Source organism: Malus domestica, chromosome 10 (assembly GCF_042453785.1).
Source record: "Malus domestica chromosome 10, GDT2T_hap1".
In the NCBI taxonomy this organism is placed as follows: Eukaryota; Viridiplantae; Streptophyta; class Magnoliopsida; order Rosales; family Rosaceae; genus Malus; species Malus domestica.
In genome coordinates, this window is record NC_091670.1 from 19833134 (window position 1) to 19845734 (window position 12601).

At 37.8% G+C, this 12601-nt stretch overlaps 1 protein-coding gene and 1 long non-coding RNA gene across 2 annotated transcripts; one reads left to right on the plus strand and one right to left on the minus strand.

Annotated features, from left to right (window-relative positions):
* Positions 1 to 557: 557 nt before the first annotated feature.
* LOC103432347 (uncharacterized) lies at positions 558 to 1910 on the plus strand. Its single transcript, XR_528998.4, has 2 exons — positions 558 to 1063; positions 1636 to 1910. It is a non-coding gene; the product is annotated as an uncharacterized lncRNA (long non-coding RNA).
* Positions 1911 to 6739: 4829 nt separating this feature from the next.
* Positions 6740 to 7474, minus strand: LOC139188594 (uncharacterized). The gene has a single exon (XM_070806206.1). The coding sequence runs from the start codon at positions 7472 to 7474 to the stop codon at positions 6740 to 6742; it is 735 nt and encodes a 244-aa protein (XP_070662307.1).
* Between the last annotated feature and the right edge of the window lie 5127 nt (positions 7475 to 12601).

The window sequence follows — 12601 nt, forward strand, 5'->3', positions numbered from 1 at the left end:
CGACGCCGTCTCCATCTCCCGTGACCTCTACCTCAAGTCGGTCATACCCATTGACGCCTTCTACGCCCTTTCCTTCTGGTTCTCCAATTCTGCCTACATCTTCCTCTCCATCTCTTTCATCCAGATGCTTAAGGCCCTCATGCCCATCGCCGTCTACTCCATCGGCGTCGCCTTCAAGAAGGACGCGATAATATTGATAATATCGATAATATCGATATTATCGATATTATCTCGATATATTGACAATAATCAAGTGGATAGGTGTAGAAATATCAGACTCTCACAAAAACGATAATATCGAAGATATTTCGTCGATATTATCGATATTTTAGACATTAATAGCAATTAATGACCACACACAGAATTTCACGTTGTAAATATAATAAGTCACCACGGGCATTGCTAGTGGTCAATATTGTTAATATCCACATTACCTTTTTGTTATCTACTACCGTCATAATATGTGATAGAATTGTACATGTTTTTATTTTTTCAAACTTAAAGAGGCGGGACACCAAAATTTTACAAAATCTCAACATCTTTGAAATTTGAAATTTTCACAACTCCCGCACACTTATCAAAATATAAAGAAGGAAAATCCAAATTGTAATATGTCCCATCAACTACTGCAAAACTCCTCCTTTCCAAAATTTAGCAAAATTTCAAACATCTATGGCTACCACTCTCCCTCTCTTCCTCAAATCCCCTCATTTCTTCTCTCGAGTCTTCCTGATTTCTAGGGTTAGGGTTTTCCTATTCTCTCTCTGTCGAATGCATCACCACACATGACGATGAGGAGATTCTACAACGAGATCAAGGGATTGAAGCTGAAGGATTTGCCCAACCACAATAAGCCGATGCTGTTCGTCGACTTCGCCAAGAAGAATCTGCAAAAAGGCTTGGACAACTACCAAGCCAAGTACATCCAGACCAGCTCCGTCGATCCCCTCCTCCATGTCTGGTTCGGCGGCACGATCTTCTCCTACCTCGTCGCTCTGCCCGAGGAGCGCTGTCACATCAAGCACGCCAAAGAGCATGGCCATTGCCCTCGATCATACAAATGGTATATTCCTTCAATTTTTCAATTTTTTTTTGTTTTCAGCTTTTCTTCTTAATTTTATGGGTAAAGAATTCGGTTGGTCAAAAAAAAAAAAAAATGGAATTCGTTTGTTAAAAATTCGATAAATGTATTTGTGGTTTCAAATGGGTTACTGGGTGATATTTATTTGATTTAGGGGGTGTTGTGTGAGAACATTTCATTGTCTATTTTTCCGATCAGTGGATGCTTCAATTTTGTATCTGTTTGTAAATAATTGTTGTTTCATGATGGATTTTACTTGCTTGTCTAATCTAGAGATGTTGAAGAGGGTGTTGTAATATTGTAAATTTGATAAGATGGGAACCTGAAAGAGTCAGAATTATATATATGCAAGTATATGAACTCTATGCAGGTTGTAGGAAACAATAAAATTGTGAAGGCTTGTGGAATTTTGAGTAATTTGATGAATGTATGAGTCTATCACAATGAATTTTTTTCGTTCGGTAATCACTTTTCTTTCTTGATATTAAATGTGTACTTCCACCTATAGTATTCCAATATATTTTCTTTTGATCTATGTGCTAATGTCTATGCAGATAAGCATTATTAGGTGCAATACTTCATTCTCAAAGCATTGTGGGTAATAGTTCACTCTCGAAGTCCTTTGTTTGGAGGTGTTCAAAGAAATGTGAAATCTTTAAGTGACAATGTTCTTGTTATTTGAGGTCTATGTCATCGGTGTTGTTGTTAGCCTTAGTATACCGTTGTAATATTTGAATATGTAATTCTTTATGTAATTATTATATTGTAGCAAATATGTAATTTTGTTTTTAAGTATTATATATATAGACACACACACAATATTTTATTATTTTTGAAATTTTTTTTTATAACGGGCATTGGTTGTGATCAATTTGTAATTCACAATGGCTATGCGCATTTGGTGTTAGATCTGAATCTACCATGGGCATACTCTGTGGTTATATTACATTTGACAACAAGCATATTTCGTGGTAGAAGTTGAGATTTTTTATCACGTTCAGATTATTACTGGGCACAATATCCGTAGTAGATTGTATTGGGCGAGGCCTATGGTGAGAATAATCCTAACACTTTTTATTAGGTTGAGAACAACTATGAACTCGGCCCAAAATGTCATTTTGGGTCCAAATAGTTTTGCATCCATTGTTCTATTAATAAAGCACGAGACTTGCATGAGTGGAATAGTGTTTTCAAGTTGGGTCTAATCTTAAAATCCAAATCAAGATTGAAGTTCCGACACAAAAGAAAATCAAGATTGAAGTTCGCATTAGCGGTGTTGTTTGAAAAAACATATGGCTTTTGGGGGAATATAGCCTCCTATACATCTATTTTGGCAAAAAAAAAAAGTCGGTTTTATTTGAAAGACGTTGAGATTACTAAAAATACAAGTGTTTCAAAAAAAAAAAAAATCTTTGAAGTGTTGTAGGCTTATTTGATTGAACAATCTAGGGTTTAGAGAGAGGGGACCGGCCATTATTAGAGAGAAAAGAGATTGATTTAATTGTGAGGTGTGTTTGATTCATCCCATTGTACCTTTATTTATAGTAGTAGGATAGGTAAAAACTGTTCCCTTTACAATTACAACATTTAATAGGTAATTTACTTCTAATAGGAATATAAGATACTTTTCCATATCTCCTAGGATTTACACAATCACATTCATATTCTAAATATGATTACAACACTCCCCCTTGAGTGTATAAATGCTAAACAAACCATCGCATCAGATCTTCAATAGATAAAGTAGAATAGTTAATGCAGTCATTGGCACAACGGGTGATCACGAGTCTCAAATTTAAGTGAAGTATACATTTGTAGTAAAACTCACAAAACATCGCTATGGTAAAACCCAAGGCATGGGAAAACCCATAGACTAAGGAGAAAAATGAAAAGTATGCATAATGTCTAAAACGAATGTCAAACTAGACGAAGGTAGTGAACTCCTCGGAATATGATCATCCCAGGATGGGTGCCTTATTAAAACCTCGTTAGGTAGCAAAAACTCAATGGAAAAAATGCTCCTAATCGTAGGAAAAATAGTGATTTAAGATCATGTGAGTATGCTTCTAGATACTCCCCCTGAGTTATACATATCTTCTAAATAAGAGAACTACCAGCGAGTATAGAACAAGCTCAAATCCGTAGTACCCTTAAGGTAGGGGAAAATGTCTTTAACACCATTCCAGTGCTTGCGTGTGGCGCATTGTTGTATCTAGCCAATAGATTCACAGCGAATGAGATGTCAGGTCTAGTGCACTGAGCCAAGTACAATAAAGGCTTAACTGCACTTAGGTAAGAAACTTCAGGTTTCAAAATCTCTTTCTCATCCTCCTTTGGATGGAAGGGATTTCATTTAGCATCTAGAGTTTGAACGACCATGAGTGTACTCGAATGCTTTACTTTATCCTCATTAAAATGATGCAACACCTTTTGGGTGTAGTTCGATTGTTGTACTAGGATTTCATCTGAACAATGCTTGATCTCCAAGCTGAGGCAATATTGAGTTTTCCCAAGATCCTTCATCTCAAATTTCAATTTCAAGTGTGCAGCAATTTTCTCAAACTCTACAGGAGTCCTAATGAGATTCATGTCATCGACATAACTGCAACGATTGCAAATCTGGAATGTGACTTCTTTATGAACATGCATGGGCATAGTTCGTTGTTCACATAACCTTGACTTGTCAAATATTCACTCAAACGGTTATACCACATCCACCCAGATTGTTTCAATCCATAGATTGACCTCCTCAACCTAATTGAGAGAGTGTTCCGTGGTCTAGAACTATTTGTACCAATCAATGGAAGTCCTTCTGGAACTTCATGTATATTTCCGTATCTAGATCCCCATAGAGATACGCGGTTACCACGTCCATAAGTTGCATATTCAGTTTTTCGAAAACTACCAAACTGATTAAGTAGCGAAATGTTATAACGTCCATTACGGAGGAATACGTCTCCTCGTAATAATCCCAGGGCGCTAAGAGAAGCCTTGCGCTACAAAGCGTGCTTTATATCGCACTATTTCATTCTTCTCATTACGTTTCCTCACGAAAACCCGCTTGTAACCAACAGGCTTCACGCATGGTGGTGTAGGAACGATAGGTCCAAATACCTTACCTTTCGCGAGCGAATCTAGTTCGACCTGGATTGCTTGTTTCCAGTTTGACCAACCGATTCTACGTCAGCATTCATCAACAGAACGTTGTTTAATGTTGTTGATGCACAAAACCAAAAGGGTCTTGGAACAACATAAATCCGACCGTGAATCTGCAAGAAAGTAAAGAACACAAAATGTATCGTGGTTCACCCCAATGTTTGGGCTACATCCATGGTGATGTTGATATTGTTTCTCTCTAACTGTATGTATGGATTACAAGGGTGAGAGAGAGTCCCCTAGAGAAATAAAGAGTTTGAGAGAGCTCTCTGTCTGTGAGGATGAGAGTTTCTCTTTGGGAATGTGAAGCTTGAGGTTTGTGAGGGTGAGGAGGCCCTTTTATAGAATAAGGGCTCCTTACTTATTACATATTTGCCCCTCCATTTATTACATAATTACATTTGAGTCCCTCGAGTATTTATACGAGGTCTAAATACGGAGGCCTTAAGTATGGTACAAACAAATGTCATTGTTAAGCATGATGTCAGTAGCTACTGAGTATGAGAATGCATCATCGACGATCATCTCATTCTTATTCCAAACCTCATCCAATACTATGTAATGGACCGAAATCTCACGATTCTTGGGAGGCCAGCATGTTTCGTCTGAAGCATCACCGTAATCTAGAATAACCTTATACGTTGGAACGGATAAGTGAGCGATGGTCGGATTCAAACTAAGGTCACTAGTTGATGCCATTTTCCTCTTTCGGGGTTGTAAATCCTTTGAACCAAGGGGTCTACCACGCTCCAGGGTCGGAGTAGGTGATTGGCTAGCCGCCAATGTACCTTGCCACTTGGAGGGTGCGGCCTCCCCACCTTCGGGGATAGTTCAACCTTCCCAGGCGGGTTGTTGATGTACACGGGGTACATCTATCCTTGCAGATGTGTTTACAGCGGGTATATGTGATCTTGTCAACTTTGTTAGATCATTAAAAGTATCCGGCATGCTTTAAGCAATGCTCTGAAGATCTATAATTCGCCGCACCTCAGTTTCAGATTGGGCAGTGCGGGGATCTAAATGAGACATAGTGGGACAATACCACGACAATTCGCGGCGTTCTACTGGAACGTTAACATGCTTATCTCCCCTTAACGACGAGAAGACTGTCTCATCAAAGTGACAATTCGTAAAACGTGAGGTAAAGAGATCTCCTGTCAAGGGTTCTAAGTATCGAACAATTGATGGCGAATCATAACCGACATAGATTCCCATTTTTCTCTGAAGACCCATTTTGGTATGCAGTGGCGGCACTATTGGCATATAAATGGCGCACCTAAACACCCGTAAATTGGAGACGTCAAGCTCGTATCCAGTGACCAACTGTAACGATGAATGTGGTTGGGTAGCGGTGGGCCTCATGCGGACCAACATAGCTGCGTGCAATATTGCATAGCCTTAGGCAGATACCGGTAGTTTGGTTCTCATAACCAAAGTCCAAGATATCAATTGAAGGCACTTTATGAAAGCTTCTGCCAGGCCGTTTTAGGTGTGAACATGGGGCATAGGATGTTCCACATCAATCCCTACTGACATGCAATAATCATCAAAAGTCTGTGACGTAAACACTCTAGCATTATCCAGTCGAATTGACTTGATCGAATAATCAGGGTAGTGAGCCCTTAGCTTAATAATTTGAGCTAGGAGTTTAGCAAACGTGGCGTTGCGTGTGGACAACAAGCAAACATGTGACTATCATGTCGATGCATTAACCATCACCATAAGATATCTAAACGGTCCGCATGTTGGTTAGATAAGTCCATAAATGTCCCCTTGAATCCTTTGAAGAAATTTAGGGAGGTCGTGAATAATCTTTGTATATGAGGGTTGAGTATTCAACCTCCCTAAAGAATATGCTTTGCATGGTGGAACTCCAACATAGGGATGTAACTTATGCCTGTGTGAAAATTTGAGGATACAGTACATCATGTCACGTCCAGGATGTCCTAAACGGTCATGCCAAAGCAACAACGTGTCCTGGAACTCAGACATAGGGCTGGCCACACTGTGGGCTTCTATGCCGCTAATGGTTGTGATGTACAACCCACTCAGCAAGTGTTCCAACTTCTCGTGAATATGCTTCTGGCCATATTCATACGAAGTGATACAAAGAAATTCAGAACCATGATCTTCAGTGGTTTCAAGATGATATTGATTATCTCGAATATCTTTAAAACTCAGCAATGTTCTTCCGGAACGTGGACTACTAGGGGTATACACCCTAAAAACATGTCTAATTTATTCATCTATAGGTGCTGACGCCTCCTGAAAATTTGATATCTCCATTGATGTAGTTGCATCTTCCGGACGATCCACGTATGCAAAGTTAGACTCATGATGGGAATGATACTTGTCAATAGCCTCAGGGGAAGCTCTGCGTATGCGTGACTAATGATCATTTGATCCATAACGATAGAACATGTCCAGTTTAGTAGAAGCAAGCTAAACAGGAACTTTGCCCTTATTCTTGAAGTTTAGGGCCTTAGAGGCGAGTGGTGGACTCTACTGGGTCACATTTCTTCCTTTAAGTGCGGCACTCTGTTGACCTTGGGCCCGTGGTTGGGCTTGCTGCCTATTGCCACGGCCACGAAGATTTTTTCGTCGTTTATGGCTGCTATAATAGGTCGTATGCGCTTCAGGTGCGGCGTTCAAGCCAGTGGGTCGAGCTTGATGATTCTTCATCAAAAGCTGGTTCTGCTTTTCAGTGAAAAGTAAAGCAGAGATCAAATCTGAGAACTTGGTGAATTTCTGTGCCCTATATTGTTGCTGCAGGACAATATTGGTTGCATGGAAGGTCGAATAGGTATTCTCCAGGAGATCTGATTCGGTGAGTTCCATTTTGCAGAATTTCAACAAAGAACGGATTCTACAAACTTCAGAGTTGTATTTATTCACGGACTTAAAGTCCTGGAAGCGAAGATGCTGCCAATCGTGTCTTGCTTCAGGCAAGTTTATGTATTTCTGGTGATTGAAACAATCGGCCAGAGCAAGCCAGAGGATGCATGGGTCTTCCTCAACAAGATACTCAGTCTGCAGTGCATCATGATTGTGTCTTTGAATGAAGATCATTGCAATAGCCTTCTGAGCTTCGTCAACAGGTTTGTCGGTGATAGGTGCCTTGATTATGGCTCTAATGCCCTTTGCAGTGAGATGGGGCTTCAGGTCTTGAACCCACTTCAGATAGTTTCTTCCAGAGACTTCTAGAGCGGAGAAATCGAGCTTGTTCAAGTTCGACATGTCCCTAAAACAAAGGGAAAAACATGAGTAGTCATATGGTAAGCCATAAACATATATCGTAGAACATACAGGTTCTATATACATGTATTGGTTTAATTTATGCATGAAACCTACAGGTTTCATGTGGTATGTTTTGAATGAAAACTTCAGGTTTCAAATGCACTAAATTTGAAAATACAGGTTCAATTTAGTTTTATGATATGAGAGGTTCCTGCAAGAAACATAGAATATAATATACTAATTTGAATATAGTGGATTTGAGGTTCTTCGGGAACTCAAGTGTGATAGCTTCATTACTACAAAAGTATGTGATGGTTCAAAGTATAAAAATAAATTATTGAATCGTTAATGTCCAAAAGTGATTTTCAGGTCAATAATTTTGGATTCATTATCAAATTAATGGACTGCAGGTCACTTTTAATTAATTCAATAAATCGGGCCATACAGGGTCAATTGTAGAAGCTAAATGATATTAAAATAATATTATTGGATAGAAAATAGAGCCCCAAAAATAATTTGGGCTTGATGCCATGGGTTAGGGGCACAAGTTGGGTGCCTTAAGTAGAAAGGAAAGGTCCAAAATCCTCGGGAATGGGCTGCAGGCCACAAGGGGTGAGGGAGAAGCCCTAGCCGCAGTTGGGTTTCAGTTTCGGCCGAGGGGATGACACAGACAAGTCCAGCACAAGTTGGCCTATGGGTTTATACGGGAAGGCAAAGCCTAGCCACATGGGCGGGCTGCAAAAGGTGCAGGCCGGGACGCCACAAGGCCCAACAACTAGAGAGGTTGCAGCATGCAGGTCCAGGAAGAAAGCCCAACCAATCTGGGCTGGTTGCATGGCTAGGGCCAAGGTGCAGGTGGTATGGGCATGGGGCTTCATGCCCTGCCGAGGTGAGTGCCAGGCCGAGGCTTGGTGGCTGCTTCCACAATGATGGTGCAGTGGTGTGCCACACCATGTCCAATTCCCCTTTCTTTTCTTTTTTTTTTTCAAAATCCCTTAGGGTTTAGGAAACCCTAAATATGCTTCAAATTTAATTTTATACATTGACTCACAAATTTCACATAACAATTTAATTGTGCGATGCATGAAACAAATGTATATATAGACAAATATATGAATATATACAATATATATATCGAAAGGAAAAGATAAACATAGAGGGGTTCATGCATCTGGGGAATGTTTTCATGCTTCGTGGACGTTTCAAATATCTTATTTTATTTTAAGCGTACATGATTAGCAGAAAACGAATAAGCCTTTGAATTTGGTGGATGATAGCCTCCTCCTTTGATGTGTCAATTCCTCAGCTTCTAGCAAGAACATGCTGATAATGTGTTGTAGGTCTATCTAATTGAACGATATAGAGTTTAGAGAGAGAGAGGTGGTCGCCCACAATTAGAGAGAAGAGAGATTGATTTAATTGTGAGGTGTGTTTGATTCACCCCATTGTGCCTTTATTTATAGTAATAGGATAGGTAAAAACCTTTCCCTTTAGGATTACAATATTTAATAGGTAATCTACTCCTAATAGGAATATAAGATACGGTCCCATATCTCCTAGGATTTACGCAATCACATTCATATTCTAAATATGACTGCAACATAAAGTACTTTTTCAAAATGTACTTCAATGACTTAAAAGTATTTTTAAGATTTTTTACCAAACGTAATCATAACCACTTTTAGTTGGCAGAAAGCCTTTTTGCTTTTCCATAAACAGTTTCAGACAGGCCTATTTGTTAGCATTCCATTTGATATTCTATTCTGCTTTTCATAAAGACATCAAATTGACATTTATTTATATATACTAAAGCTCAGTGGATGGGTACTGTTCATTAACAGTGCCCACCCGGTTTTACCCCTCTTTCTCTTCATGTTTTTTTTCAGCTTTAGTGGGGTTGAATGGTGAATTGGCCATTTTGCCCCTCTCTCATTTTTCTTCCCGTGCGTGCGTGCGTGTTGTGTTTTCTAGGGTTCCAACCTATCTTATATCTGCTGTTGCGTGTTAGTTCCACGTGTTGGTCATCAGGATTATTTGGCCCGTAGAGTGTGTGAGATTTTTCAGTGTGAATGATACACGAGGTGGTACACTACGTGTCACTATACAAATGATGATATATGTGTGCTAAAAAGTTAATAACTTAAAAAATAAAATTTTCCACCATTCTTATTAAAACACATGATGTACTATTTGTATTCCCATTACAATTAAAAATTTCTCGTGCACGTGTTGGCTTGGTTTTTAATAATTTTTTAGTGTTTGTTGTGCCACAAACCATGTGGACTGATTTAACTCCCATTTTTTTAAATAATTTCTTTGTCCTGCCATTAATTTTTTAATTATTATTATTTTTTTCTCTGTCCCACAAATGTTGTTGCTTGGCCTCTGATTGTTTTAATTTTGGGTTATACTCTGCTTTTTGGGCCTTTGTCTTCCATGTGTTGATCATCATGGGGGTTCTGTTCAGAGGCTGGTTCTTTTACTTTTTGGTTTTGTTCTGATTTTTCAGCCTCTGTCTTCCATGTGTTGATCATCGGGAACTATTCTATTCACAGGCCTTAATGCTTTTTCTTTCGTTTTCATCGCATTCTCTCCTCACTTTTTCCTTTTGTTTTTCCGCTTCTCTCTTTCATGCTTTTGTCTTTCGTTTTCAATTTGTTGTGTTCGCCTTCTCACCTTTGCTCATGTGCTTCGCACGCCGATTTCTTCATGTCTGAAGTCTTGCCGTTTTGTGGTTAGTTCTGGGTTTTTTGGTGTACCATTTTTTGCTGCATTTTTGGTTAATTTTGTGTTTAGAATAAGGTCATTTAAAAAAAAAAAAGGGTTTAGGTGATTTTGAGGGTTTAGAGTTTATTGTTTCCTCTGGATTTTGTGGGGATGAGACTTATAAAATACTGAGTTCTGTTTTTGTGTTGGGATTCTGAGTGCCAGTGCGTGGTTTCATTCTGATTTTATTTTTAGCAAACCGTGCTCCGTGTTTTTTTTCATTTGTGTGTCGTCGTTATCATTATCGGTGTATGATTTGGTTCTGTTTTGTATTTTCAGGAATCAGTGCTATTCATTTTTCCCAACTGTTGTATTGCCGTTTTCCGGCTGGTTGTGCTTTAGGTATGTCGTTTTCTTTTTTTTTCCCGCATATTTTGCTTATTTTATGTTATGGTTTTGAAAAGAAGATGATGAGTTTTTTATTTCATGAAAAAAGGGTGGTATAAAACAGCTGGATAATTTGTCAGTGTTTAAGTTTTGGTTTTGTTTTCTTAAACCTTGGTTGGTTTTTTTAGAGATTTTGTTATGTGCTTCAAAAGAAGATGAAGTGTGTCTTTGATTCCTCAGAATAGGAGTAATGCAGTGAAGTGCCTATGCAATTTAATTTGCTTCGTTTAGTATGCAGCTAGCATACAACTTATCCTATATTTCAACCAAAAGAACAAACCAATTCAGCTTACCGAATAAATTATAGTACCGAGTTGCAAATTCCACCCTAACTGCCATGAAGCTGCCCGACTGTCCATACTAAAGCCTATGATTCAAACCTACTTTTTCATTTTGTTGGCTGAGAGTTGTAAAAGTTAATATTATGATATGGTTAGTGTTTTAAGGTTTCTATATAGATTATTTCTAAATTGACAGAAATTTTGTTTGGCTTGATTAGCTAAACTGGAAGATGAGGGTCCAACTCTTCTTGATCGATTGATATCGTATAACAAGGTTGTGAAAATTAAAGTGATTAAATTTCTATGGTTTTGGAGTTCATGTCCTCGACGAGTCACACATTGTGCTGTCAATGACACTTATTCACAATAGTTTTAATGCATTGACATGCTTGCTTAATAAGATGGATCGTTCTTGCTTAATAATGAATCACGCGGTTATTTTCTTATAACATGAACTAACAAATGTTTCTTTTATCTCGAGTTGTTAATTGTATTGCTGTGTTATTGTCCTAGACTAATATGATATAATTTTTGGTGGTTTAAGCTCTCTATATAAACTCTTTGTAAATTAAAAAAAATTTGTATTTGATTTGGGTTGGTTAAATGGAAGACGAAGGTCCAACTCCCCTTAATCAATTGGTGGCATATCAAAAAGTTGTCAAAATTAAAGTGCGTGTTTGTAGAATATGAAGATCGAAATTTCCAGGCATGGGTGATTAAACACATAGGGCTCCATTGTATTTTGGTTGATGAAAAGGTCAATAATCAATTTTTTTTATAAAATTTAGTTATAAACATTTCATGTTCCGTGTTAACAATTAGTTATTTATTTTAATACACATGAGATATTTTTTGTGCTCTTTTGTGCACTGTGTAGTAATATTCTATACAATTCACTTCCAAACTTTATATTCTCTAGTTATATGTTGTGAAGTAATATATCAATTTTTATGCTTACTCTCTGTAGTACATAGTTTTTTTTATGCGCATTCTTCTCCTTTAAACTGTTAGTCACAATAGTTAATTGACTTTTGCTATTTACTATCCATATTCCTATTTAATATTTGTCATCTACATCTATTTACATGTTATTTTAAGTGTAAAATTCAGTACACTACACTTATCCGCCGTGTTTTTAATAATTTTTTTCTTATTTTTTTAATTCTTTGATTGTCAAGCAACAAGCTATTGAGGCGTCTTTTGATGAAATAAACTATGAAATAATAGTCCAAAAAATTGAAGCAGGTGCTTCTATGAAATTAAAAATTTTCGGACTAACAAGACAAAAGGTCAGTATAGAGTTGTGCCACATGATACCCACATTGTGTTTACTTCTAAAACAACTTTTACGAAGTTGGCAAGTGTCTTTCCGCCTATTCCACGACACAGATTCTTCTTGCATGATTATAATAGCATTTGCCCTTGCTTGAACAAGCTCAATATCATGACAGTTGATAATATACATGTTAAAATACATTAACACTTACTGTTTATAGCATTTGGCCATGAACTGATCAGTTTTTTTTTTTTTTTCAAATTTGAAGATGTTATTGGTCACCTGTTTGCAGTCCAACGTTTAGAGCCAATATAGAGTGTGATTTGATCATACAAAATATCAGGTCATTTCATTTGCATAATAAAGTTTAAAAATGTTTTGGCTGGCTGTCCATTATGCCTCTGTTGTGGTTTTCAT